Below are 27,404 nucleotides of genomic sequence, written 5' to 3' on the forward strand. Positions count from 1 at the left end.
CCTTCAGGTCATTTCTTTGAAGTTCTCATTCTGTTCTCACTCTCTTCAGCATAAATTTTAATGTCATAACAACTACAGTCTAAGAAGTGGAATAAACTACTTACTGTTTAATATTTTGAATACATTAACTACTATGGTTTTTAAAAACACCAATTCCATTAAAATAATTTTTGACATATTTACTTTTCCTCCATAATATTCTAAAATATGAAAACTACCTATAACCCAGGAACTATGTACCTCTTCAGAAATGCCAGAACCACTAACCATGTTATTTACTTCATGAACTCAATGGGCACTTCTAGGGAGGTAAATTCCTAGCATATGTGTCTATTATTTTGAGAATTAAGCTTAGCTTTTTGTCAGCATTCAAGAGGAAGATAATGCTTAATTTGTCTCCTACTAGGAGGTCACAACACCAGACATTCATGCAAAAAAATTCTCTACTCTGCCAGTAGTCCTCTGAAGTATCCAAGTTTAGACCAAACATTTTAACAATGTATGTTATTATCTAGTGGACAAGAGAAAAGAAAAAACAAACAAACAAACAAAAAACAAAACAAAACTAAAACCAAAAAACATATTTGAAAATATAAGTGACTTTTGACTGAGTACCTTCTGTGACATTTGTCTTGAAAGATAATTTCCCACTGGACGAATACAATTTCTGAATTATTTAGTCTGAACTTGTACACACATCTTTTATGATTAAATGATCTATAGCTTAACATAATTTGTAGTGTATTTTTTACATTTTTCTTCTTCAATACTCTTTGTGTGACTCTTTACTTAACACTACATATACTTTCATAAGTAATTTTTTGATGTGGAAAGTTTGTCACTAGACTAGTTACTATGTTACAGATTTATTGTTTGACAGTAATGTGTCAAAATGTTTTATCCATCCTCAGACAAATAATATTAAAAGTATTATAAGACATGAACAGATTAAAGAAGGAAATAATAATACAAAAATATATTAACTTGTAAAGAATGATGTGATCTCTATCCAACTCTTATCTTCTACAAGTGAAGGACTTCCAACTGTGTTGGAGATAGTAATTCAATATCTCTACAGTAATTAATTAAGCCTCACCTCAGTGTTTCTATTTCTCTGTCTTGTTGAGGAAAAGTAAAAGTTTCAGGCATTTATCAGTATTTGAGGAGATTAAAAGATCTTTAAAAGTTACTTTAAATTTTCACCATAATGAACAATCATTTCAATTGGAAGACAAGTGTCGGAGTGTGCTGCTTTTTCAGAAACTCAATTTAGAACTTCATTGGTAGCTGCTGCCAAGACTGTTGCCCCTGCCTAAAAAGTACATAGTCAATCCGACAAATCTACTTAGCTGTAGACATGGGCCCAAATGGAGACATGTGAGTCACCGTGGTATTCTGCATCCATTTAACCCTCTGTAGGCTTTATGACCTATTAGAGTGTCTATTCTAAGGATTGCAGCAACTGAAATCTTAGAATTGCTCACACTGGGACAGAGGTGGGTGGTATTATGGAAACCCAACCCACAAACAATTCCAAGTTTTACAGGTGGCCCCCATCCCTAAACTGGTCTGTATCCAAAAGGACACTGAAAGTGGGATCTGGATTTTGTATTTAGGTCCACCTACATTTTAACAATTTATCCTTTGTGTGGCTTTTTTTTTGTTTGCTTTTTCTGCCTTCCTCATTCACTCTTCTCCTTCAGAAATTCTCTTGAAGTTTGTCTAGACATAGCAGAAATACTGAAGTACTCTCTTCCTTTCAGAGACAAGTTTCCCTAGTTTAAAGCCTGCAGTTTTTAAGGGGACCCATCCTTTGCTAGCTCTTCAGATTTCTCATAATTCACAAATTTTTATCAATCTCAATGTAGTATCTAGAAACATTTACTGAACTTAATCAAGTACTATCTTTTATCAGTGAAAATATCTCTCAATGTTACTGGCTGTTCCTTTTCTCACTACCATTAGTGATTTTCTATGTTCTCATAACAGCATCCCACAAAAGCTTTTTTCCCATCTAATAGTTGCGTACGATACAGCTCTCTCTCCTCATGTGGAAATCATCCCAGGTCTGTAATTATTTCCATTGTCCTATTATTTTCTGGACCATTTCCATTCCTGCTATATCCCTTATGAAATTAGAGTACTGAGATTTACCAAAGTGTAAGACAGAAGTAGTGTCACTGATTTATGTATCACATTTTGTTATTCTCTGTCTCCAAATAAACACCAGTTCTCACAGCATATTTTATATTTTTAATATTAGCATACACATAAAGACTTGCGTAAGACCATCTAAACTTCATATTTTTCCATGAATTTAGAGTAATTCCAGTTGTTATGTCACAGTGTGCATACTTTTCCATCTTCAACATTTCCTCAGACTGAAGCTGGTATTATTTTTTGGTACAAATACTTTAGTACTCAGCCTTCATTAGATTTAACATTATTATTTTGAGTTATGCTGTCTGGATCCTTTTCAGATGTGAATGCACTTACCAAAATTGTTGGTCAGCTAGACTTAAACAGAGAGTAACTGGAAAAATTTCTGCAGTTATTTCTCTTCAAATAAAAAAGGTATCAAAACCAATTCTAAACATGTTAATACCAAAAAGGTAATGGAGCCCAAAATCTAGAGTTTGAGTTAGGCTATTAAATTTGTACTTATGCATATAGCTGTGTTAAGCATCTTTTGCTTCCACAGTTTCTCAGAACCAAAAATAAAAAAATAAATCTTACTGAAAATTCAAGTTTTTCAACACCCGAATTCATATGCAGGAGCCCAATTTTAAATATTCCCTCCTGTAATCCTCACCCAAAGTTTTTATAAAAAGCAGCTGAGAAAACTAAGGTTAGGAAAAATGTTGGTAGGTTTGTTTTTTGTTTTTTTTCTTTTAATCTAATTCAAAATTACTATAAAATCTGTTTCTAACTTTAAAAAGAACTTGTAGTATATCTCTGTATGAAAATAATATATCTTTCATTTTTACATTAAAGTACTCTTGAGCTCTAGTAGAACACTCTGAACACAGCTTTGCCAGGTTTCTTGGCCAAAATACCAGAAAACATCATAAAGCATTTGCATTCCATCACAATGTTTCTCTACTGATATGAGAACAGCCTACTATGAAGGATGTTATTTAATTCAAAATGCTGGGGAACAGTACAACAGAATAAGCAGAAGGGAACATTTAGAATGAACATGAGGGGGAAAAAAGTTTTGAGAAAAAACAACAAAAGTTGTCTATTAACATGAGCCTGAGCACACAAAACTTCCAAAGGAAAGGATGAGGATGTATTCCTTGTCACTGGAGCAGTTCAGATTTAAGCCACACAAGTTGCATGGGAATATATAGTAGAAAGCAAACCCACAGTGCCTTGAGTTGAATAATTTTGAATGATCTAATACATCCTTCTACCTCTTAAACAGAATATTGAAAACGATGCAGGTGAGAATGTTTGGTTCCAGGGGATGGGGTGTTTTTTGAGGGGTTTTATTTGGTTTTTGCTTTTATTTTATATATATATATATATATATATATATATGATTTATGGCACTTCAGAGTTCTAACATCACAATGGGTGAGTATGCTGGGCTCTTTGGGCTGCTGATACTTAACCTTGTGTAGAACTCTTTCATTCATGCTTCCCCACTCACTCAATAACCAGCACAATCTGCACATCTACAGTTTTTAAGTTTATCCTGTTACCCTTTCTCAGAAGGGTTTTGATGGCTTCTTCCCAGATGGATATTATTTTCTTTCCTCAACTTTATTTCCCCCAGTATTTTTAACCCTCTGCATGCCATAACAGGCACAGCTGTTAATCCCTTTTAAGCTGTCATTTTTAGCGTATGCATTTTTCTTCTAGTCTCCCTTACGTTTATTCTTCCTTCTCTTCTCTAGAACTTTGTCTTGTTTTTTGTAGTTACTAAATTTTTCTTTCCAGTGTCTCATTTCCATCCTTCACCGTCTCCATTCACTCATCTTCCTTGGCCAGTTCTGATGAAATTAATTTATCTCCAGAGACATTGTGTAGTGTCTTTAGCACTTGAAAATTGAAATCCTACCTGAATTTATTTCTCAGTCTGTATAAGAAAGTTGTTTACTAAAAAAGACAGACTTGAGAAGAATTGTCCTAGAGTCTTTGACAAGTCCTAACACACCCAGAAACAAACAAAAAAAATTCTGTAAGGCAGAAGGAAGAAAAATTATCTCAATCAAGAGAAGAGATTAACTTTTTGGATGTCTACAGCACCATAAGTGCTTATATCCAAGGTCATCAACATTATAACCCATATATATGTATAAAGTTCGGGGTTACTTTCCTTTGTTCATTACCCTGTTCTCTTCATTGATTGTAAAGGAAGTCTTGAGTAAATTAGATATAGGCCTCTACAAAGTTAACATCCATGGCTGGTTAGATTACTCAGGCAGAAGGACAGAGGTGCTCCAAGGAACAAATCAGTATTATCAATGTGAAGTCAATGGAATTATAGCCTAAATCAGCCATGAACAACTTACAATAACTCAATTATATAAAATTTAAAAAGTGGAAAATATTCACTATTACAAGTGCTGGCCTTATCACTGGCTGAACCTTCTTTAATTTGTGGGTTCTCATCAGCTCTTTTGTCCTAAATTATAATGTCATATTCTTTCTTGGAATAGGCTTATTAAGTTCTGCATTTCCAAAAATTCAGGACTTAATTCAGAAGAACTTTCAGCATACTTTTAATGTTCTATAATGCTACTTTCTTACCTCCTTCCTTGGAACACAGAGTGATCAAAGTGTGAACTGTATCCATCAATTCAAGCTGCTGTTTCTGCAGGACACTGTTATTGCTTGTTGCCTTGTTTAACTGCTTCTCTAGCTCCTGGATTATGTAGCTTTGTCGTGTGACCAAGCTTTGTAGGTTCTCTTTTTCCTCCTTCAAAGTGTCCAGCTCCTCTTTGTGCCTTTCTTCCATTTCTAAAATCCTGTGCTCAAGTAAACTAAAATGAAATAAAACAATTTGTGCATATTATTTAATGCCAACATATTTCTTAATACAGAAACCAGAACTCTTATTTTTTCACCACAGAACTCAGTACATAAGTCATTTATTCTAAAAATATCACATCTACTAATTTGGCCCATTGATTTCCTCTATCAAGCTGTCAAATATGACTGCTCTTTAAGGTTCCATTTTGTGATGTTTGCATGCTGTGGTCCTTAGAGAAAAGTGCATGAAAGCGCATATCTTGTTGCTACATCCATCCAAGTGCATGAGCACAGGACCAGTAGCACAGTTGTATATAGAAGTTCGGGCAGAAAAACCTAAGGTAGGCAAAGGAGGGAGAAGTGCAAGGCATTGAAGAGGACATCATTGGTAGTATGGATTGATCAATATGATGAGACTAAAATCAGGGGTAAACTAAGGAAGAGTTTGTGAAGGGCCTTACTACTGAATGGAAGATAAGCATTAGGAGCTATGGAGTACTATCAAAGAGCATGGAACTCAAAATAAAAGTACTTTTTGATGTGGTCTGTGAAACCATGAAAGGAACTGTGCACCAGATGAGTGGTATCTGCTTTCACATCAAGAAGAATATTGTTTCCCAAAAAAATAAATCAGAAGTTTGCATTTTAAGGCAGGATTCCCTTGTTTTCCTTGAGTCCACATAAATATTCCCCCCTTAGACTTTTCTGGTACCAAAAAAGGCTCCTCAGACAGAAAACTGTTGGGCATTCTACTATGTGACCTGTTTACATACATTTTTATAAATAATTTTTTGTATGGAAACAGTTTCTCCTGACAAATACTCTTTTTCTACACCCTCTCTGTTCTGAGTCCAAAGTGTACAATTTACAAAGATCAAAAGCATGTCAGTTTGTATCTAGAAGAACAGAGGGGCTGTAGACATAAAGGACAGCTAATACATGTCAACAGTGAACAAGAACTTATTTCAGAACAGTGCTTTGATTCTGTAGTGAGAGTTTAACAGAAAGATTTTATTAATATTAGATAAATACATTAATTCTGTCCTGCTACTTTCTGTTCAGTAATTCTACTGTATACACCAAAAGAGGTGTTTCTTGTGTCCATAAACCAATTGGTGGTTACAAACTTGCCAACAAACTGCTTCCTGCTCAAGTCAGTATTAGGCTTTATTTATTTGCACTCTCCCCACCTTTGTTTTTACTTCTGGATAATAGATCAGTGGCAAAATGCCTGCATAATTTCAGGTCATTTAACCTAACTGAAGAATGTAATAAAATCCATATGGAGTTGTTTCGACTAGGTATCACAGAACCTTAATATGAGCTGCTACAAATTATAATAATGCAAAGATTAAATTCAGGCTCTGGATTTGCTGTACAAGCTAGAGTAATATAAAACTTTTTTTTTTTTTTTTTAGTAAAAGAAATCAAGAAGCAAATCTCTTTCTCAAATGTTATGAATGTGGGACTTACAAAGATACTGAGGAAAATGTACTTTGCTAAATCAACGTATCTAGTTCTGTGAAAAAAAGAAGGATCTGAGTGAAGAGGGAAAGATAAAGAAAAGATGGGAAGGAAAACTTTTTTGTGGGGACCCAAATGCAAAAGGGAACACAATATATCATTCTGAAAGGCTCATTAACTAGTAACAAAAGCATAACAAGATTCAGTGGACTGGAATCAGCTAATAGCAAGTTTCAACCTGAGACAAAGTACAGATTTTGAAGACAATGACAATAAATTATTTTAATGCCTTATAAGATCTGTAGCTGACTTTCTTCATCACTTGAACTCTAACACTAAACACGATGCCTTTATGCTCTAGATCCACATAGACTTTTTGGGTAATATTTATGTGGAAGCCTTCGAGCTTTGTTATGCAGAAGGTCAGATTAACTAGTTTATTTAGGCAGAAATGGTTGAAAATGTTCTGGTGGAACTGGTTTTAGTCATAAAATACTGCTCAACAAAATAAATAAAAGTTTTATGCAAATTTTATCAGTTCTGTCCACTTTTTCATGTAAATTATTGAAATGCTCATTTTCACTCCAGAATTTAACATTTTTGGTAGACTATATCAATGCCCTTTGGACAGGCACAAGGTGGGCCCTGGGCACAGTCCATGATAGAATGGGTGCTAAGTGTGACCACACCCCAGTTGAACATAAAATCACAGAATCACAGAATCAAGGTTGGAAAAGACTTAGAGATCATCAAGTCCAATCATCAGCCCTACAACCCCTAACCACTAAACCATCTCCAGAAACACCATGTCCACCCATTTTTTAACACTTCCAGGGATGGTACCACTATCACCTCCCTGGGGCAGCCTGTTCCAAAGCCTCACCACTCTTTCTGTGAAAAAAATTTCCTAATATCTAATCTGAACCTCTTCTGCTGCAATCTTACAGTCCATTGAAAATGTTGTGCATTGTTAATGTGAAGATGCCATTCCTGAAGCCAGAATATTGCTGTATAATTAGATGGTCAGTAAAGGAAAAAAAAAAAGTACTTTTTTGTCCATATCCTAGTACAATACAGGGCATTTCCCTAATTCCACAACAGGCCCACATCTAAATAATTTTCATATCTGAATGACTTAATCTAAAAAAAAGAGCCTTTGATAGCCACAATTCGTGTGTTGCATTGTTTCCCACCACAGTCTAAGACCACAGTAAAAGAGCCCATGGTGATGACAGTCTGATTTGTAGCAATGCTGGCCATGTCAAGCAAGAAGGAAGACTGCTTAGAGCATCTCAGTTTGGCATCTACAGAGACAAACAGCAAGCAGATGTTTTACGGCTTTAGCAATAATACATCCTAATATTAATGAGTACTGTGTCAACAACATGTGGTAGAAAGATGGGAGTGTCACAGCACTTGATTCCTCTACAGTTTTCTATGCAGATTAAAAGTCCTGTTATTATAAACTGCATAAGTAGGCTATTGTAAGGAATGCATATGCATTTATGCAATGATCTTTTAATATTCTTAAATCTACAATTGATAAGAATAAGTCCTGAGGATAGGACCACTCCCTGTATTCTTGGGAAAAATCCCAAACATTAATTGTGTTTTACTAAGAATCAATGAGAAACCTTTGGTCAAAGTTCCAAAAACTCTGCATAGATTGGGATTTCTGCACTGGGCTGTTCCAAAGGGAAGAAATACTTAAACTGCATGAGAAAAGCTGCTCTTATGGTCTTGGACTCCATTATGGCCAGAAATTTTCATTTTTGTTGTTACATTCATATTTCTTATAGCTCATTTAAATTAAAGAAAAAAGTTCTAAAAACCTCATAAAAAATCTTGTAACAGGCTGAAACCAATTACAAAGATACTTAGCTTTTTTTTAATGTCTGTGAGACCACTCTGTTCTGTTTCCTTGTAACATGAGACAATTTCTAATAGACAAATATAATGAAAAAATAACTGCTGAGTGATTGGTAAAGCTATTTTCTTATTTTTTTAAAGAGACACTGTGAAGACAGAGTTAAAATGGAAATATTTCTAACGGTTTTCATTACCGAGTATTGCTGACATAAAATATTAAATAAAACAAAAAGAAGGTTGTCTCTATACTAATTAACCTAACAATCTGTAAAGGTTGACTGAAGTTGTTATATAACATTATTTTATAACACTTTGCAGTAAGATGTTACGGGCATGATGGCTCTTTTTTACAGTAGGTTTACTGTATACCTTTCCTACACATTTCCTGTATATTTGAACTTCCTATGTGTTTGAACACACTACTGAAACAGACAGATGAATCTGACATGGGAAGTACAATACAATGAAAATAAATCACCATTCACCATCATATATACACATAGAATAAACTAAAACCAAACATATACATACACACCTCAAACCCAGATAAACTTAATTTTTCTAAAGGTTAACCATATTCAGTGTCTACCCTACTGATCCTGGCAAGGCTAGGAGTCTGTTTTCAACCACACAAGTGATGAGTTAACTTCGTTAGGATATAACCCAGTGGAATGCCTTGGTGCAACTGTGCTGTGTCCAGATGATTCAGAAAAAGCTTTCTGATAAGGCTGGGAAGGGTAGAAGGCCCATACAGAAGTCAAAAACAAACTTCCAATGAAAGCTGCTGTCATTTTGAAAGGTGATGAAGTAGAACATATAGAAAGCACTCTGGTAGTTCTCTGGGGAGGAAGGAAAGTGTGGTTTAAACAATCTGCCTTATAAGGTCAGTAGTTTATTCACTAATCCATTCCAGACCACAACAGTTTAAGAGATTTTTTTAATCTTTGTTTTCAGGGGCCTCAGTTTAGACATATGAGAACAGGATGTAGACTAGATCTTAGAGATGGACATATTTTGCATTAAAATAATATTTAAAAACATATGGATTTATTATAAATACAGATAAAAACATTTACTTTGTTGAGATATTCAATAAATAAAGACAACTAACATAACACTAAAAAAAAATATTATTATTTGGTTATACTCATGTGGTTCTCTTATATTATCTATGTACAGGAAGACCAACCGGTAAATGCCTTAACTGCTCACTTTTGAGCATAGGAACAGTATTTTGTCATTGAGACACCTTCTTTGCACTTGTTTTTACGTGAGTGAAGTCTTCCCTGTTTTATTAGGTACTGACCACGCATACTGACTTTGATGGCCTGATATTGTCTGATCAGTTTAAGAAAATATTAAAAATACATGTTCCCATATTTCTCAAGGTTAGTAATTGGTCACTTAGCACCACTAAGCCTATTTTTTATACCAGTGAAAGGATAATTCCATTGAAATCGCAAAAGGGAAATGAAATATCAGGATTTATCTTTTTAGTATATGTGTGAAACTTGCAAATAGACAACATACTGTGTTTCCTCTTTCACACAGAAAGCTGGAAATTCAAGAATCATTCCTGAGCCCTTGCCTTCTCACCTTTCATAAAGTACCACAGTTCTCAGTCTGCAAATTCAAGCTGGATTTTACATTTAAATTTTAGTTCCACTTATATTGCTGGAAGTTCCAGAATTCCATTATATTTTTCCTCATTTGTTTCATTTGAGTAAATGAAAAGTTCTTTTCACACTTGCATATTGAAGCAAATGGTACACGATAAGTTAAATGCAGCTGGTACCCTTTAAAAAAAAAAAAAAAAAAAAGGAGGCTCATAAAGGCCCTTAAGCAGGGAAATATTTAAAGAATACATCAAAATAGTTTTAGAAACGTCTTGTGGGAGAAAAAAATGGCAATGGAAGAAACCACCATTTATATTATAGTGGGTGGGAACCCACACAACTAAGTTATTTATGGCATGAGAGCACTCAATAGAAACATGATTCTGGGGCAAATGTGACTCTACTTATGCCATGGAATATCTTTCACTTCAGTGAGATAAAAAGAAAAAAATTGGCGACTCTTCCCAGCAGAGGCAGGAAGTAAAGGGAAAGGCCAAGAATAGACATATTTCTAGTCTAAAGAACATGCACTGGTCCCCTGTTGATATGCAGTGTTCATTTCATTTCAGGATAATAGACAAATTATTGTAGTATGTCAAAAAACAATCAGTATTACTATAAGATTTTGCATTACTTCAATCCAAGATTCAGTTCTTTGAAGATGATTAACATCATTGTTTTTACTTTATATAGAGGAAATTTTACAACAGAGAAGGAAATTATCTGCCCACATTACACATCTGTCTTGATTATTTTTGCAATTATAATAGTTCCTACTCTTATTCCCACTGTTGTGTACACCTACTGCAAGAGAAAGGCCCTTTCCAAAAAAGCTGCAAGCAACTGCTGAATACAGACTGATGAGTAACCTTTAAGTACCATTTAAAGTTAAGAAAACTAAAATAATTGGCATGTCCAGAAACCTACTATCTGCTGTGATCATCAAGATTTGTTCCATAGTGAACCTGACATGCACATAATTCATTTCAGGATCAGGACCTACAAAGATTACACAGTTCTTTTTTAAGAGTCGATGATGATACAGATGTTGATTACCTATATTTTAGTGTAATCACAGAATCCTAGAATCATAGATTGGGTTGGGTTGGAAGGGATCTAATGATCATCAGGTTCCAACCAGGTTTCAACCACCAGGTTTCAAAGCCCCATCCAATCTGGCCTTAAAACACCTCCAGGGAACGGGCATCCGCAACCTCCATGGGCAATATGTTCCAGTGTCTCACCACTCTCACACTAAAGAATTTCTTCCTAATGTCTAACCTAAATCTACCCTCTTCCAGCTTAAAACCATTACCCTTTGTCCTATCACTACAAGCCCTGGTAAAAAGTCCCTTCCCAGGTTTCCTGTAGCCCCTTCAGGTACTGGAAGGCCACTATAAGGTCTCTTTGGAGCTTTTCCTTCTCCAGGCTGAACAACACCAAGTTTCTCATCCTGTCTTCGTAGGAGAGGTGTTCCAGCCCTCTGATCATCTTCACGGCCCTCCTTAATCATAACACCCTAATTTTATCACTCCCAAGGAGAGAGCGACAGAACTGGGACTGTATGCCAGGTTCTTGCTTCATTACAAGATGAAACTCCATGTGTTTTTTTTCATTTATCTGCCTACATCTACAATTCTGAGAGAAACAACTGGATATAACCGTGCTTTTTAACATACTTCTCCTTTTCTCCCCTCCAAGGCAGACTATTTTGTCATGTCAAAGACGTTTATTTCATCATAACGTCAGCCAAGTCAAAGGTGAAATTAAGTAAAACTTAATTGTTTACTGACATGACGGCTTTACTCCCTAACACATTGGTAGGATAAATAAATAAATCCAGATTGTTAAGTACACAAGACTCAGTCATTGGAGCAGCCAGTAAAATTTTGTTGCTAACCAGACTGCAGCAGATAAAATGCAAGTATTTGTATACTTAACTAATGCTTGAGATAATCTCAAATTGAAATAGGTTTGTAAAATACATAGAATGGACCATCTCCTGCACACATCTACTCCATGGACTACAGGGAGACCCTCATACACAGTTTAGGTGAATTGCTTAACTTTGAGATGGCTGAAGTCAAGGTTAATCCCACATTAATCTATTCTGGTCAAAGGAAATTAGTGCAGTTCAAGAGTTTTCAGTGTAATCCAGCTTCTGCAGAATAACATAAGCTGGAATTACCAGTTATGAACAGTTGCTAGACTAAATACATTAAATTGGTTTTCATAACCAGCATCAATAATGGTATAGTCTTTGACCAGCTTTGCAACTAGACACATTTAGCAAACGTTTATTTGTAGCAATATTTTTTATTTTCCATTATTATCTGGTTCTTTGCCCTTTTTCCCAGTAGCCCCTTGCCTATTGTGGTGTTAGTCTTCCTTATCGTATACCTGGACAAGTTCTTGGTTCCTCATTTGCCGCTTTGTGCCCAGCAGCACCAAAGTCACCCTGCCCTTTTTGGCAAACTGATCTCAGTTTAAACATGGATGCTTCAGTAACTATCTCACTTTTAAAGCTGTTTGCCTTATTTCAATATCAAACGTAGATATAGGAAAGAGAACCCTTAGTCCTAATCAGGCTTACCTCACAGTTGTTCTTTCTAGAAGGGAGCCCAGAGTGAAGCTGCAGAGTAAAAGCACTCTCTGTACTCTCTGCTTAAACCTGGGTATTAGAGAGGCAGGGATATGAGCCTTAGGTCTCTAGAAGAGGAGCAGCCAAGAGGGAAAAATGTCTTTGACCATTGTGCTGAGTGCAGATGTCCAGGTTTGGGCAGCTTTGGGGCTGCAGGCATGGCCTCTGTGAGGAGAGGCTGGGGCTGCCCTGTGCTGGACACAGCTGGTTCCAGACAGTTCCAGCCAGCTCAAATGGACCCACCACAGGGCACAGCTGAGTCCAGCAGCCAAGATGGTTGCACCTCAGGGAAAATATATTTAAGAAAGCCTAAAACCACCACATGACAGTGTGAGGAGTGAGGGAAAAATGTGAGAGAAACAGTGCTGCAGACAGCAAGGTAAAGAGGAGGCGCCAGAGAAGAGATTTCTCTGCAACCTGTAAGAGAGACCATAGTGGAGCAGGTATATTTGTGGATGAGGGGGAGTGAGAGAGCAGTTGGGTGGGTGTCTGGCAGCCAGACAAGGTCAACCCACCACATGGGCTCTCTGAGACACTGGATTGCTAAATTCAGTGACTTCACATACTGAGTCTCTGTGTCACAGAAACACTTGTCTGTGAGAGAAAGCGACAACACTGGAACATCTTGACTCTCACTTCAATGCTTAAAAAGTTATGTGCTTCTGAACGCTTTTTCTTCAATTTCAGCATAAAATCCAAATGTTTACCTTTCACTGATTTCTTTAACAGAGCATGTCTCCAAGTATGCCATATACAATTGAGTCCAAAGGGAGAGAGAGATTCGTTCATATTAGATCTTTGTAAATTAGAAAAGATGAAAAATTAGAAAAGATGAACTACTAAAGATTTTGTGGTTCTTCGGCACTTCAAGGTAGCTGATAATCTCATCATTTATTATTAATTATTTTCTACTTGAAAGTGTCAATACATGTTATCACTATGCTCTTCAGTAGCAGAACTGTGGTCATATGACTTAAGTTGTCATTAAGCCAACATAGGCTTGAAGTGCACATAAAAAGTGGCAAAATTAGTTTTGATTTTCATATAGGAGCCAACACACTGTAAGTTCACATCATAGCTCTTTCAGCCCTTTCATATATTTTACCTATACTGTCCACTTACCATATTTGCTTTTTCCATTTCACCAGTTGCTTAGAACAATGTATGCACAGATCATTTTTTGATAACTGAGAAAGAGTGTAGGAAACCAGCTACTCATTCTTACCTGTTTTTCTCATGAATTTTCAGGATTTCATGTGTCTGTTGTAGCAGCTGTTTTTCTAGCTTGTATGTTGACAGTGAATTTTCTAGTAGCTGAATTTCAAGTCTGGATGTTTGATTTAGCACCTTAAGGACAAATTAAAAACAGTAATGTTTATATTGTTCTGGTTATGTTGTTATAGCAACATAATGCAACTGTTTCATTCTGATTTGGTGATTCTTCAAAAATTTTCTAAATCCTTTTTTAACCTCAACTGATCAGCTGGTGCAAATGAACTCAATCAAGCTACACTGATACATACCAGCTGATCTTCTGGCACTCTGTTAACTGTAGAATAATACTAGCCAGCAGAAAAAAAAAGAAAGGTGCCTGCCAAATAAGCTTTAATTTGATGGAAAGAACAAGAAGCATGCCTCAAACATGCATTCCTATAAAGCATGCTTAAAACAGAAGACTGCAAAAGTACTTGGAATGAAACCAAAGTTGCATCCGCTGTTTTGTAAATCGAGCTTCTACTTTAGCTTTCTCCTAGTTCTCTTTTTTGCAGTGTTGGCAGAAGTCTGGTGTCTACTTATGTTATTGCTACTTGCATTCCTGCACCAATTTTTAAGATTGCATCTCTGATCCTAAACGTTGCTTTATGCAATTGTCTTTCACTTTGGTAGTGAACTGTATCTATAGCACAAGTTTTCCTAAGTACATCAGAAGAAAATAAACCTTTTAAGTAGGTGAAGGTGGATATACTCTAACAAAAATAATTCAAAAGTGGAAATAACAGAACACTTTCAAGACTGAACGTAATAATATTATGTTAGCTGATTCTGTTGATGTATCATTGCTCATTACATAGCATTTGGAGGAGTGTGTGTAAATTGTTGATGTAGGTATGTGTGCACACAACAGCTGAGATACAATCACTTCTGGAGTTGAACATGATGCTCTTTCTTGGAAGAGTATTTATCAGTGTCATAATGGGATTATATGGTAGTGATTTTTCATATATGCCTGATAGGAGTTTTTTACAGGACATAAAACAGTAAGAATGGTTCTCAAACTCAATCCAGTGCCTTATTTTAGTTTCTGATTTTTGACATCAACAGAGCAACTTGAGTTGTCCTTCTTTAAGTGTTCAGAGGTTGAAAAATTAGAATGGTCAGTACACAGCTGTTATGTTCTTCAAGATAGATATATTTGCAAGTGCCAGGAGGCATTACTACAGTTTCAGAGGGACCTGTTATAAGTTGAAGGTGTATTACAAAGGCTGGCAAGGGGCACCAACAGATTTCCAAAGAGGATACATCTGTGGAGCAGCCTACAAAACATCAGCAGAACTTCAGTTAGAGAAGAAAGCCTAAAAAGAATCAGTGGCATTTTGGATGGATCAGGGATTGGGAGGCATCAGTGAGATTTTAAGGAAGTGGAGGCTTCATCTTCAGCCCTTCAGATTCTTCCTTACTCTGGTATCATAGAATCATAGAATCATAGAATCCTAGGGGTTGGAAGGGACCTCGAAAGATCATCTAGTCCAACCCCCCTGCCAGAGCAGGGTCACCTAGAGTACATCACACAGGAATGCATCCAGGCAGGTTTTGAATGTCTCCAGTGAAGGAGACTCCACAACCTCTCTGGGCAGCCTGTTCCAGTGCTCTGTCACTCTCACAGTAAAAAAAATATTCTGATATTCACCTTAAACCTCCTATGCTTCTATGAGTACTTCTTATTACAGGAAGGAGATCCTGGCCTGCCTTTCTCTTCCTTGTATCATACAGGGCTTCATCTCTCTGCCATGCAGCTGCCTACCTCCATCAGTGCCAAGAGCAGTCTTTTTTCACTTTATTGAGCCACCTGCACCATCTTTCTAATTAATGGTAGAACCAGGGACTTTCTCTTACTGCTGAAAGAGGGAAGGTGGGAAAGGCCATCAATGAGCTGAAAGTTAGACCATGTACTGCAACAAAGAAGAGCTGCTCCCACTGAGATCTTGAATATCCCTTAAATTCTTCAGCAATAGATATAGAAAGAGGATGTAATCTGATCCTTCATGAAGTTACCAGTGGTACCATTAGTTGCAAGTGGTTCCTTAAAGGAAAAGTTAGACAGAGGCAATGCACATTTTATCCCTTGTCTGCTTAAAGGAGGAAAACATGAATGAGTACTCAACACTTAGAACTAGGTAGGTCTTTTGGGGACAAAAAGAGTTCCCACACCTCCTTTTTCTTTACTGAACATATGATACTATTTTCCATGTATCTTCTCTTATGTTTCCTCTTAGATATTTTGCTGATATTGAATTAAAGCTTCTCCCCAACATTTTCATGAGTCAATATACTAAATTTTGAAAACTGTGTTAATTTGAGATCATAACATTTATAAGTGAATGTTGATCTGTTACCCAAGATGTAGAAAAAAAGGTTCAGGTAATCTGTAAGACAGCGTATCTGTCTCTCATAATTATGGCTGTTTCTCAGTGTACTATAATACAATTACATAAAAACTTGGTACTGATATTGTAAATGTAAGGACATTAGAAAAAATAAATATGATATTTCAAGAAGTACATATGCTTCTGGAACAAACCAAATAAAAGCAATACTTTAATGCCCTTGTTCTTAATGAACAGTGAATGCAGTGCAACTGGTAATATACTACATGCTCTGAAGATAAAGAGGAAGTCAGCAAAAACAAGGAAAAAAATATGTATTTTAAACTGATAAAATAATTTTAAAATCCAAAAGTAGTATGTATCTTTGCAGTAAGCTCAGTATGAAATTGTATTCTGTGTTCAATCACAACAGTGATTGTAGTGCTAGGAATCATATGGAGATGGTTCTTTAAATTCTGATGTTATACAATTTTACAATAATAACAAATGCACAGTGTTTTATAAAGAAATTATTGCTTGTCCCTTTCCATCTTTTAAAAGCCACAAACATACACTACTTCTCAAAGAGCTGGAAATATCTTGCAGGAAATAAACAAACTTTCTTGTAATAGTAAAGAAGCAAACAACAATGGAGATCAAAGTCTGGTTTAGCCTGAAACTCATTATTTAGCTTGACACTTGTAGCATTCACAGTTGGTAGCTGAGGTATTTATTTGAAGGTAAATGCTGATTTAGTTTCCTGGAGAGTCCTGCCTCCCTTACTCAGACAGGGATAAATATACTAACCAAATTAAATCAAGGCTCGGTCATCACCTCTGCTGGTATAGAGAAACAGAGCAAAGGTGTTTCCTGGGGGCCTGTGCTGAAATGTTTTGAGAGGTGATGCATTAGAAAAGAAAGACAGTGGGAAAAGTTCTCTGCAATTAACACCTTTAAGAAAGCCATTCTGGGAACATACCTGTGTTTCAACATCTGTGAGTTTTCTTGTCTGCTCTGCTGTCTGACTGAGGAGGCTGGTGCCTATCTCGAGCATGGTGGCGGTGTGGTTCTGCACAGCATTCTGCTGCAGCTGCACCATCTCCGATTTCATGTTTTCCACAATGTAGTTTTCAAGCTGTGAAAGAGAGAAGGTTGTAGCTGTGGTATTTTTACCTGTTTAGGCATTCTTGCCAAAAGGGGAAATTTCAACATTTTAGGGGGAGCCCAAGTCTCAGCTGACCCTGTAACCGTTAGGGTAGGGACCTCACTATCTAGGTAGCCTCTTCCAGTTACAGAGTCACAATGTTTTTCCAAGTACCCTGGCCTGCTGTCACGAGCCAGAGCATGCTCTGGCTACCTCCATCTGTATCAAGGTTGCAGTGAGCATTTGTGGTAGAAATGAACCTGTAAAAGACCAAAGCTCACCACAGGGAAATGCCAGGTCCTACTTGTACTTTGTAACTTATATGTGAATCCTGCCTGGAAGAGATCCTGCCATATCCTACCTACCCTGGATTGTTGCTATCTCACATTCGTTCAGCCATATTATTTTTTTACTGGATTATGTATCCACAAAGCGTGTCAGAAACTCAGCAATGAATGCAGATTAGTTTAGCTGTGACCAAAAAGTTCTAAAAACATATGACACCAATTTGGAAATAAAAGAAAGAAGCCATTGACCAAAAGCATATAAAAGTATTTTTCTCCTTTACTTTTGTTGTCTTGATATTATTTGGCTTGCATTGGCAGTCTGTTCAACAGAATGTGAATTAGAATACACTAAATGGGAAACCCAAGGAGAGAGACTCTTTCGGTTTCAGTTTGTCTTAGTTATCATAGGCAGGGTCTATGCTAACCTTCTGTTTGCCTTGCTCCTTGCCCTGCCACAACAGACCATCAACCCAAGACTAGTCTACAAAATTATGAGTTTGTTTCTTACTTATACAAGCATTGTTCTGGCATCTTACTTGTTGTACTCAATAAAGTATTATCATAAAGCAAGATGGCCCAGACCATTTTCAATACTTTTCATTGAAATTAGATGGCGCCCAACCAATTTAAACCCAGTGAAGGTTTGGTTCTCAATTTCATTTTGTGACTGATCATGTTTTTTATAATTAGATAGTTCCAGGTTTAAGCAACCAGTTTTACCTAGTAATTTTAATCACATTGGACCTGCTTCTGCAGCAAAAGGCTTGTTCTTTGGGACACAACTAAATAGTAAAAACCAGATGGAGTTGATTTAAAGACTGAAAAAAGGTGAATGAGTCAGATAACAGTGTGATTAGTAAGAAGAGCTTCTTTCATCTTTTTTCTAAGCCTTCCTGTGCTTAGAACTGTTAGGTGTTCTGATGTGCCATATTGGCTAAGCTCACAAAAGACTTACTGCAAAATTTGATCATTTATGTGCACCTCCCACTAGTTTTAAAAATATGTTTACAGAGAAACAACACTGCCACAATGTAAAATATTTTCTGCATACGATACTTGTTGGTGGATTGTTTTGTTTGTTTAAGAAGCACTTACTATCCATAATGGTAAAAACAAAGTGGATGTCATACAGGTTCAGACAACAAAATATTTGCTTGAATTGCCAGGTAACCATGCTGAGTGTTTCAAGTGGTGGCAGAAAATATGTAGCTGAATACTCTGATAATACTAAAATGAGATTTAACAGCCAAGGAATACTCTGTATTGCAGAACAATGTCTGAAGTGGATTTCACTGTTTTCCACGACCAGTGTAAGTTTACTCTGTTTTAGTTTATTACTGTGCGAGAAATGTTATAGATGTTGAGCTAATTCAAGGGAGATTTTACAGATTCATCACATTTCTACACCATGCTTTTATGTTCAGAAGTATTTTGCCTGTATATCTCTTTCACATCAGATAATGTATTTTTAGCCACCCTTTGCTCCTTGTTGTTTTCTAATCAGTAACTTTCTTTTTCCAAGCTATCTCTTGGCTGCAAATAATCCCTGTGAAAGAGCCCCCTAAACTGGATGGTTGTGCTTCTCCATATTCTGGTCCAGATTTCTCCTATAGCTGTCACCTTCTAAAGAAACACAGGACTTTCAAGTACAACAGTAGAGCCCGTGATGGGGTACCAACACATGTGTTTCCTCAAATCCAATGTGTTTTGTTTCCACGTGGGCACATAGCATGCCTGTGGTGTGGATGTACAGTGTTTGATTTGTTAGTCCGCAGCTTTCTGAAACTGCCTTGCAGTACAAGGGCCATGGATGTCTGGGAACACCATACAAAATAGGCTGGCTACACTTCCTACACACTGTAAATCAGAAATGAGGTATTTTCACACATCAATCAAAAAAACCCCTACAGATAGGGATATAAATATAAAAAGACAAAACAACATCTTTCTGAATTTTTTGCCTATTATTTTACTAACGTTACAGAAGAACTGTGTTTGAAAGATCTAACTGCATCTGTGTGGAGCTAGAACAGGTTTTGACTAGCAAGAACAAACATAGGTTGAGGCATGTTTAATAACTTGTACTTTTAATTATCGTAGTCTTAATACACTCCCCATGGTATCCAGTCTTGGGCAATTGCCCTTGGTTAGTCACCCTTAAAACAACCTCTGGTTGAGTCTGGGACTGACTCATTATAACAACAAAGCTGATTTTCCTGTTTCAGAATTACTTATTAAAAGCTTTTGTAAATATTTGGTGTTCGGTGCACAGCCACTATAATTTCTCTGAGCAAAAATCAGGAGTATCATGAGCTATTCACACAGGTGAAGAAGTATAGACCAAGGACTGAAATAATGTATAGGCTCTGCTACATTAATTCCACTTCTTTCCTTCACCCTCCTTCTTTTAGCTTGCTCAGTAGATTTATTGGTTGCAATACTGGCCCTGCTAAATAAAATCAATGGCAAAATTCCCATTGACTTCCATAGGCCAAGATTTCACCTATTATTTTTATTACAGGAAACCAGCATTTACCAGGTTCATTATGGCCAAGCACTGAGTTTTATCTGAAGCCTTCCCTTCTTTGGAGGCTTTGTGCTATGTGTACTGAACCTTAGACTGATCTATCTTTCTGGTTAGTTAAGAGGAATAGCATCTATTTAACAGGTGATAAAAGGATCCTTGCAGGGTGGCCTCACAGAAAATGTGACACACATAAACCCACTCACAGAAGTAAATTCAAGAACATTTAGGAGTTTAAGTAATTTTTTTTAACCCCTTCATCCAGTAATTAAGTTAAATTCAATTTTTCCAAAGGTTCTGCATTAAACAGTAAATACATAATGCAGTAAGTATATAATGCATGAAATAACCTTTTCAGTAATGCAGAATTACTGGTGGGATGCATAATAACATTATAACGTAGTCAGAAATAAAACTGTCAGAAGGTTCAGTGTTATTGTTTAATGAGCGTTCCAGAGGATTATGCATTAAAAGTATCTAGCTTTTTCTGGACAATGTTTATTGAATACTCTTCATAGAAACCACCCAAAACTGAATAGAACTATTACAATGGAAACAGCAACTTAGGGCCTAAATAAATAATAATGGTTTGTTGTAGATGGCTTATAAATAAAATAAGAGCTCTTTCTTTTACTTTGATCAAGTAATTTTGGTCTCATGTAATTATGTGGTAAGGACTGCTATGATGTCCAGATGATACTAAGTTTTCATACACTGCATTAGAAAAAGAATGTAAGTTGAAGTAACATGAGACTGTTCTCCCTCTCCTACCATCATATTGCACATCATTCAGAATAACAGAAAGTTATGCACCAGGGATATTCTTTTAGAGCTGTTCTGTCTTGTCTTGCTTTGTGTACCTGAAGATGCACTAGTAATACAATACCTCAAGAACCACTGTATGTTCTTTTCTTCTTTCTTCGCTTTTCTGTGGATAGTCATACCTCCCTCCACACACAAACTGCTTTGTGGAGTCCAAAATAGAGCTGACATTTGATGCAATTTCTATTTTGTAAAGACATAAACAGCCTTAGTGGAAATAATCTGGAAGATGTTGAAATATATAAAATACTATAGAATGTCTTTGACTTTTGCAGAAGCCAAAAGGGTCAGGAATTTATCACCAAGAAAAACGTGTATTGAAAGAGCCAACTTTACATGTACTTAAAAAAACCAAACATATACTTATAAATAAATAAATAAATAAATAAATAAATAAATAGCATCTTCTGGGAACAGTTTGTCAACGAGAAAAGATTATAAACCAATAAATCTATGATGATGCTGCCTTCTCATTACAGATTCTAGGAGCAGAGACCAAGCAGAATACATCCTTCCACTGTTTCTGAGTGAGTGATCAGTGGCAATCAGGGGAATGAACATGGATGTCAGATAAAGGCAATGAATAATGCTGAAATGTTAACACTTCAGCCTGTACCTCTTTTGGAGCTACTTTGCCTGGGCTTTAAGCATGTCAAGGAACATGCACATGGGCCAGAAAAAAATATAAACTGCCGATATACTATCAAATAGATGATGTAGATGACTACTTTTCCAAATCTATCCTCAGTTTGACTTTTAGATACCTGGGAAAAAGTTTTCTAACAGTACAGATAATAAAATATTTATAAGGATTCTGTGTGAACACTTCCTCACTGGGGGTCTTAAAAGAATACTTCAGGTAGAGATCAAGCAGACTATATGGTATTTTATGGTTCTCTCTAGTTCTATTTTTTCATTCTTCTCAGTTTTTTACTGCATTACTTCAGACTTAAACTCACATACTCTATTTGGAATCAAACTCTACAGTAAAACCTCCATTTGACTGATAAGAGGTTTGGAAAACTCATCACTTGAAACTTACAGAAAGAAGTCAATAAAAAAGAGGTCTAATGATTGAAAGATGCAACAAACAAAATAAAAAAAAAAAGAAAGAAAAAAAAAAACAACAACCAACCACAAAAAACCCCCAAACAAACCCACACACATCATGACACAAATAAGAGGAACTGTTTGCATATAAAACAAATCAGCAAAATGAGGAAAGTCACAGAAGATGTTTCTAAATGTATGAATACACCTTAGCAGGGACACAGTCTGCAGAGCCATGTGAACCAGGTCTGCAACTTTAAAGTGCCAGCACTGTGTTGCACTCAAGTTACTTCTACTAGGCTGCTTTAGAAACTACAGTCTGAAAATCATTCAATTTGGATACTTGAGCTTGTGTCAGTGGTTGCTTGGCATCTGTACCATGTTATGTTACACAGTAAAGTATATAAAATATAGTAGGCAATAATACATAATGATGGTGGAGGAATATGCTGTATGGCATATCACTGGAATCTTGGGAAACTTCAAGCAAAAGTATTTTTACTAAGCACTGTGCTTTAATATGAGTAGAAGTACTCCTTGCTACACCAGCCAAGACAAGATATGGGGAACACAGAGTTCCTTGTTTCAAGATATCAGAAAACTTCTCCAGTTAAGCTTGCCCAATAGCATAATACTTAATATATGGGTAATTTATGGGAGAAAGAAAGTAGTTTGTCTTCCTCACAAAGTATCTGGCATATCAAAGACAATGTATTGATTTAGGCCAATTGATTGCACTGGCCTGACAATTCAATCTGAACTTTCAACAAAGGCATGTTCAAGAAACCTTTGCAATTAATTTGCAAAGTTTCATATTACTCTCAAAGCTTGCCAGCTTCTAAACCAAAACCCAAAAATCTGTATAAATGAAATTTGTAATTTCAAATGTAATTACTTGCTGTTATTACAAGAGGATATAAAACTCTTTAAGAGTCAATTATTTTTTAGTATTAGGTCTCTATTTTTTAACCTTAAGGCTTAATAAAGTCAATAAGCAGCATAACTAAGAACCGTATCAAATGTGATTAAATAGTCCCATAAGGAAGCTACTTGTAACAAGTAAATCAGAACAATATGTTCCTGTTTTCTAGTGTTTAATAATATTTCTGGTTCAAGGAATTACCAGTTTAATGTTAACCTTCACAAATTTTATTACAGCATCAACTGTATTATTCTTTCTAGATCTAGCTTCCCAAAGTACTTAATTCTATAAACTAAATTCATGTATGATTATACAGCTGACTGCACATGTGAGCCACCCCCAACATACACTCCAGGGGAAGGCATAATTGTAGAAAAGGCAACAGCTACAATCTTACCCTAAAAAAATTAGCATCTGGGGGGAATTTAAAAAAAAATATTTGTCTTTTAAAGTGTGGAACTAATTAACTTCCTTTGGCAAAGATACTTTTTGTGAGGAGTACTTTTCAGAATTACTAATTTTGTAAAAATTCTGCTCAGAAGAATATTTTGAAATCCTATAGCTCATTTCTGAAGATGTATATATGACTTAAAATCAAAATTAGTTCAATTGAAATATCACCTCAGTACATTACATACAGCTCTTGAAAAATGTAATCTTAAACTGCATAAATTGTTCTGGTTGCTTTCATGCAACTGCAAGCTTATAATTAAACTTTCAGTGAACCTGGGAAGCTGCACTATAGGTTGGAATCTATAACTTTTTGTATGTTATAGAAAGAGTATAATGTTCTAACATTGTATTACTTAATCTATTTTTAATTCTGCTCAGCTTTTTTACATTCATCACTATGATATATGAGCATATTGTTGATATTCTGAGTAAGAAAACACTTTTCCAAGAAAGGCTGTGAAATTAAGACTTGACTGCATTACATTCTAGTCTTTGCACAGGTTTCTTTGGGTAGTGGCTTATATAAATATTATAGAAGGGAAATCACCTTAATCACTGCCGTGAGCTCTGCTTTCAGCTCTTAGGTTATCAGTCTTACATCACAAATCAAAGGATTTACAGGTTTAGCTGTTCTGGTTTGGTGGGCTTTTTGGTAGCACATGAAGGGCCACAGGAGTGGCTTCCATAAGAAGCTGAGAAGCACCCCCTGCTCCAAAACCAGCCAAGGAGCCATTAGAGGGACAGTAGATGCCTTCAGCGATTAACATACAAAAGAACTGAAATGAGACCTGAGCAGAGCTGGCACTTAAAAGGAAGAGCTGTGCTGGAGAGGCAGAGCGATGCTGATGGTTGGTGAGGAAGAAGGGGAAGAAGGTGTCCAAGAAGTTTCCCTGCAACCCATGGCGAGATGGCAGCTGTCCCCCTGCACTTGTGGAGGAACGTGGTGGAACATTCCCTGAAGGTGCCAGGAAGGGTGAACTTGGCCAGTGGACTTGGATTTTGTGGCCAGAGGATTTGCTGCTAGTGGACTCTGATTGTGCAGCTTTGGAAGACCCTGGTGCCAAGGGAGTTTGTTCCTGAATGAGCCCGTGACTCTGTGGGAAGCCCATGCTGGAGCAGCTCTGGACCTGGTGGGAAGGACTCATGAAGGAGAGGTTTGTGGATGACTCTCTCCCATGGGAGGGACCCCATGGGGAAGCAGGGAAGGACCGTAAGGAATCCTTCTTCCTGAGGAGAAAGGAGCAGCAGGAACCACCAGCCTGTGAACTGACTCTAAATCCCATCCCCTGTCTCCCTGTGCCGCTGGGGGGAAGGAGGGAGAGAAACCAGGAACAAAGTGATTTGGGCCCAGGAAGAAGAGAGGGGCGGGGTAACATATGCAAGCCCTGCTCTCTGTGTTGTCTGTGCCCTGTGTGTGTTTGATTAGTGTGAAATTATATATTTTTTTTTCCCCAAGTTGAGTCTGGTTTGCCTTGGCCCTTAATCGGTGAAGATTCCTCCTTGCCCTTTGTCATGACCTATGAGCTTTGTCCTCCTCATCCCAGAGTGTGTGTGGGGGGAGTTGAGTGAGCGGCCATGGGGCTGTTCCTTTGTTGTCATGTTGGGCCCAAACCATGACATTAACATTTCTCTGTCTTTCCCATGTAGGTTGTAACTTAATTTGAGATTGCCCTTCTGCCTGATTACCCATCAGGACCTAAGAAAAAGTCAGCTGAAGCTCCAGGACATTATACTATGATGATGGCTGCCAATAATCTATACTCTTAATTAAGGATATTTTTTGAAAGATCTTTTTGAAACCCAACTATAAGTACAAACTCTAACACCTTTTCTTTCCATTCTTGAAATTCTATATATACCCATTAATCTCTAAGTGCCTCCCATAACTTTCAGCATTGTAATGAATATGTAACTACATACTGAGGAGATGGTCCTGCCAAAATATGTGCAGCCCCAGAAAATTTGGTTACTTCCTCTGCTGATGGAATTGATTTCTTGAATACAAGTCAAACAGTAAATTAAAATACCTAAATAAAATTATTGCCAAATACTTCCTTCCAATAATTATGAAAATCACACACATGCATAAAAATCTCAGTTTGAAACTAACTATTCATTACACATGCATATGTATTTACATATGCACATACATGCAGGTATATATAAAAGAATGATAAATTAATTCCAGTAAAGAGATTATAAAACCCCTGTTTTAGAAGCAGTAGTGGAAAGATCTGAATTTCACTAAACCATATAATGAAATATCAGATACTAAAATTAGCTTACAGAAAATACTATGAAACTTAATAAGGCAAAAGTGCCTGGGTTTATCTGAAATGGCATAGTTCATGTTATATATCCTTATATGTCATTAATAGTCGTATTGTAAGATAAGAACTTTTTATAGGAAATATGAGAGCAGCCAAAGCTTATAAAGACAATTCTGGTCCCTTTTCATTAAATTCCTCTGCAGATTTTGAAAGGGAATAACCACAGGTTTTCTTTAAGTAAATGCATGCTAATACAATTTCCTTCATTCCCAGTTGTTGGAGTGAGATTCAGGATATGATTATGGGGATCAATTCCTTGCCTCAGTTTACTTCATGAAATTTCTTGCCTCAGTTTACTCAGCCTCTGAGTGAGAAATGTAAAACTTCAGGTTTCTCTTAAGAGCCCATATACTGGTAATAAGCATTGTCATTTCCATAAGCTGCTAAACAAATAATAGTATTGGAGTTGCAGTGATGAGGAATAGAATCGGGTTGCTCTGTACCAAGCACAAACTCAGTAGTAGTGACAAGAAAACTGGGTTCAAATTGGGTTCTTCTGTTATTCAAATTATGTAGAATTAAAACCCATCCAAACAAGTTAAAATTTAGGGAATATATGAAAATTTAAATCTTTTGGAGATATTCCTACACTTAAATCACTGTAAAGAGGAGACAAATGAAAAGCAAATATGGAGGAGCCTCCGTACTAAAGCCTTGCTTTAGGAGGAGCATTTTTCCCCTATTTTTTTACCATGACCTGGCAAGAATATTCACTCCTACTTCAGTTTATCATAATCACAGCTCTTCCTGGAAGTCAATGTTATTGTGAGGCATTCCTTTGTAAGTCATGAAATCATGAGCTAAATTGGGGAAGCTTTCAGCCTTCAATTTCATATCTGCTAGTTCATTGTCAGTAGTTTCTCTGGCTGATGCACAGTTCCTATTGCTGTTGTTAACAGTCAGGACAAATAAACACATAGATAAACAACGATTCTGCAAGTGCGTTAGCACACATGCAGAACGACAGGTGTAGCAAATATTAGACAGAGAGGCATATATTAGAAATTGATTGCTTTGCAAAGAGATGGGCAGATTGTATACAGGAATTCCAACGCATATCTGGTTTTACCAGGGAAAACAGAAACCACCAGACATGTATTCACATATGTTATCTTTAATAACCAAGGTAAAAACAATTAGACATGAACAGTTTAAGATTCATGCATGCTCAATACAGGATTATGATAAAAAGTGAAGTGGAATGGTTTTAACTATTTTTTACTTGTAAGAAACTGTTTGGCTGTATCCTTTGGACAATCTAAATATTAACATCTTCGCAGTGATCGCAGGCATATTGGCAGCCATGGCAGCTGCTGCATTCCCAGCAAGGCAGCAGGGTGGCTGTCAAGACTCTCTCTCTCACTGATTAAGTTGCTACTTTTGTTTGCAAATTTCCACACAGTCCCTGTGCCCAAAGTGATAACTAGCACAGTCATATCCGATTTGTAATCCAGGAACATGTATGGGCCCTTGCCCTGACTGAGCTTCACAGTTCACGAATATAAAATGAAAGTCTGTATGACATGATTAATGTACTGAAAACACAGAGTAATGAGACATACCAGTTATTTCATGTCTGTCATTCACTCAGATCTAATATGAATCCTTAGCATTTATCGTTGGTTTTGCTTTCTCTGTCTTCCTTCTACAATACTTTCCAATAAATCCCAAGTAGGATATGTATAACAATAAGTCTAATGTTTTCTTGCCAAGTAAAA

The 27,404-nt window shown here is 36.6% G+C and overlaps 1 protein-coding gene across 1 annotated transcript in view; it reads right to left on the reverse strand.

Moving 5' to 3' along the window:
- Window positions 1-27,404, reverse strand: part of ANGPT1 (angiopoietin 1) — a 159,032-nt gene that overhangs the window by 73,238 nt on the left and 58,390 nt on the right. The window contains exons 2-4 of the mRNA XM_051612373.1: window positions 17,134-17,289; window positions 13,796-13,917; window positions 4,759-4,991 (exon numbers count right to left, since the gene is read on the reverse strand). Of these exons, the coding sequence (XP_051468333.1) occupies window positions 4,759-4,991; window positions 13,796-13,917; window positions 17,134-17,289 (511 nt within the window). The remainder of the gene's footprint in view (window positions 1-4,758; window positions 4,992-13,795; window positions 13,918-17,133; window positions 17,290-27,404) is intronic.

This window comes from Apus apus, chromosome 2, assembly GCF_020740795.1.
Source record: "Apus apus isolate bApuApu2 chromosome 2, bApuApu2.pri.cur, whole genome shotgun sequence".
Classification (NCBI taxonomy): Eukaryota; Metazoa; Chordata; class Aves; order Apodiformes; family Apodidae; genus Apus; species Apus apus.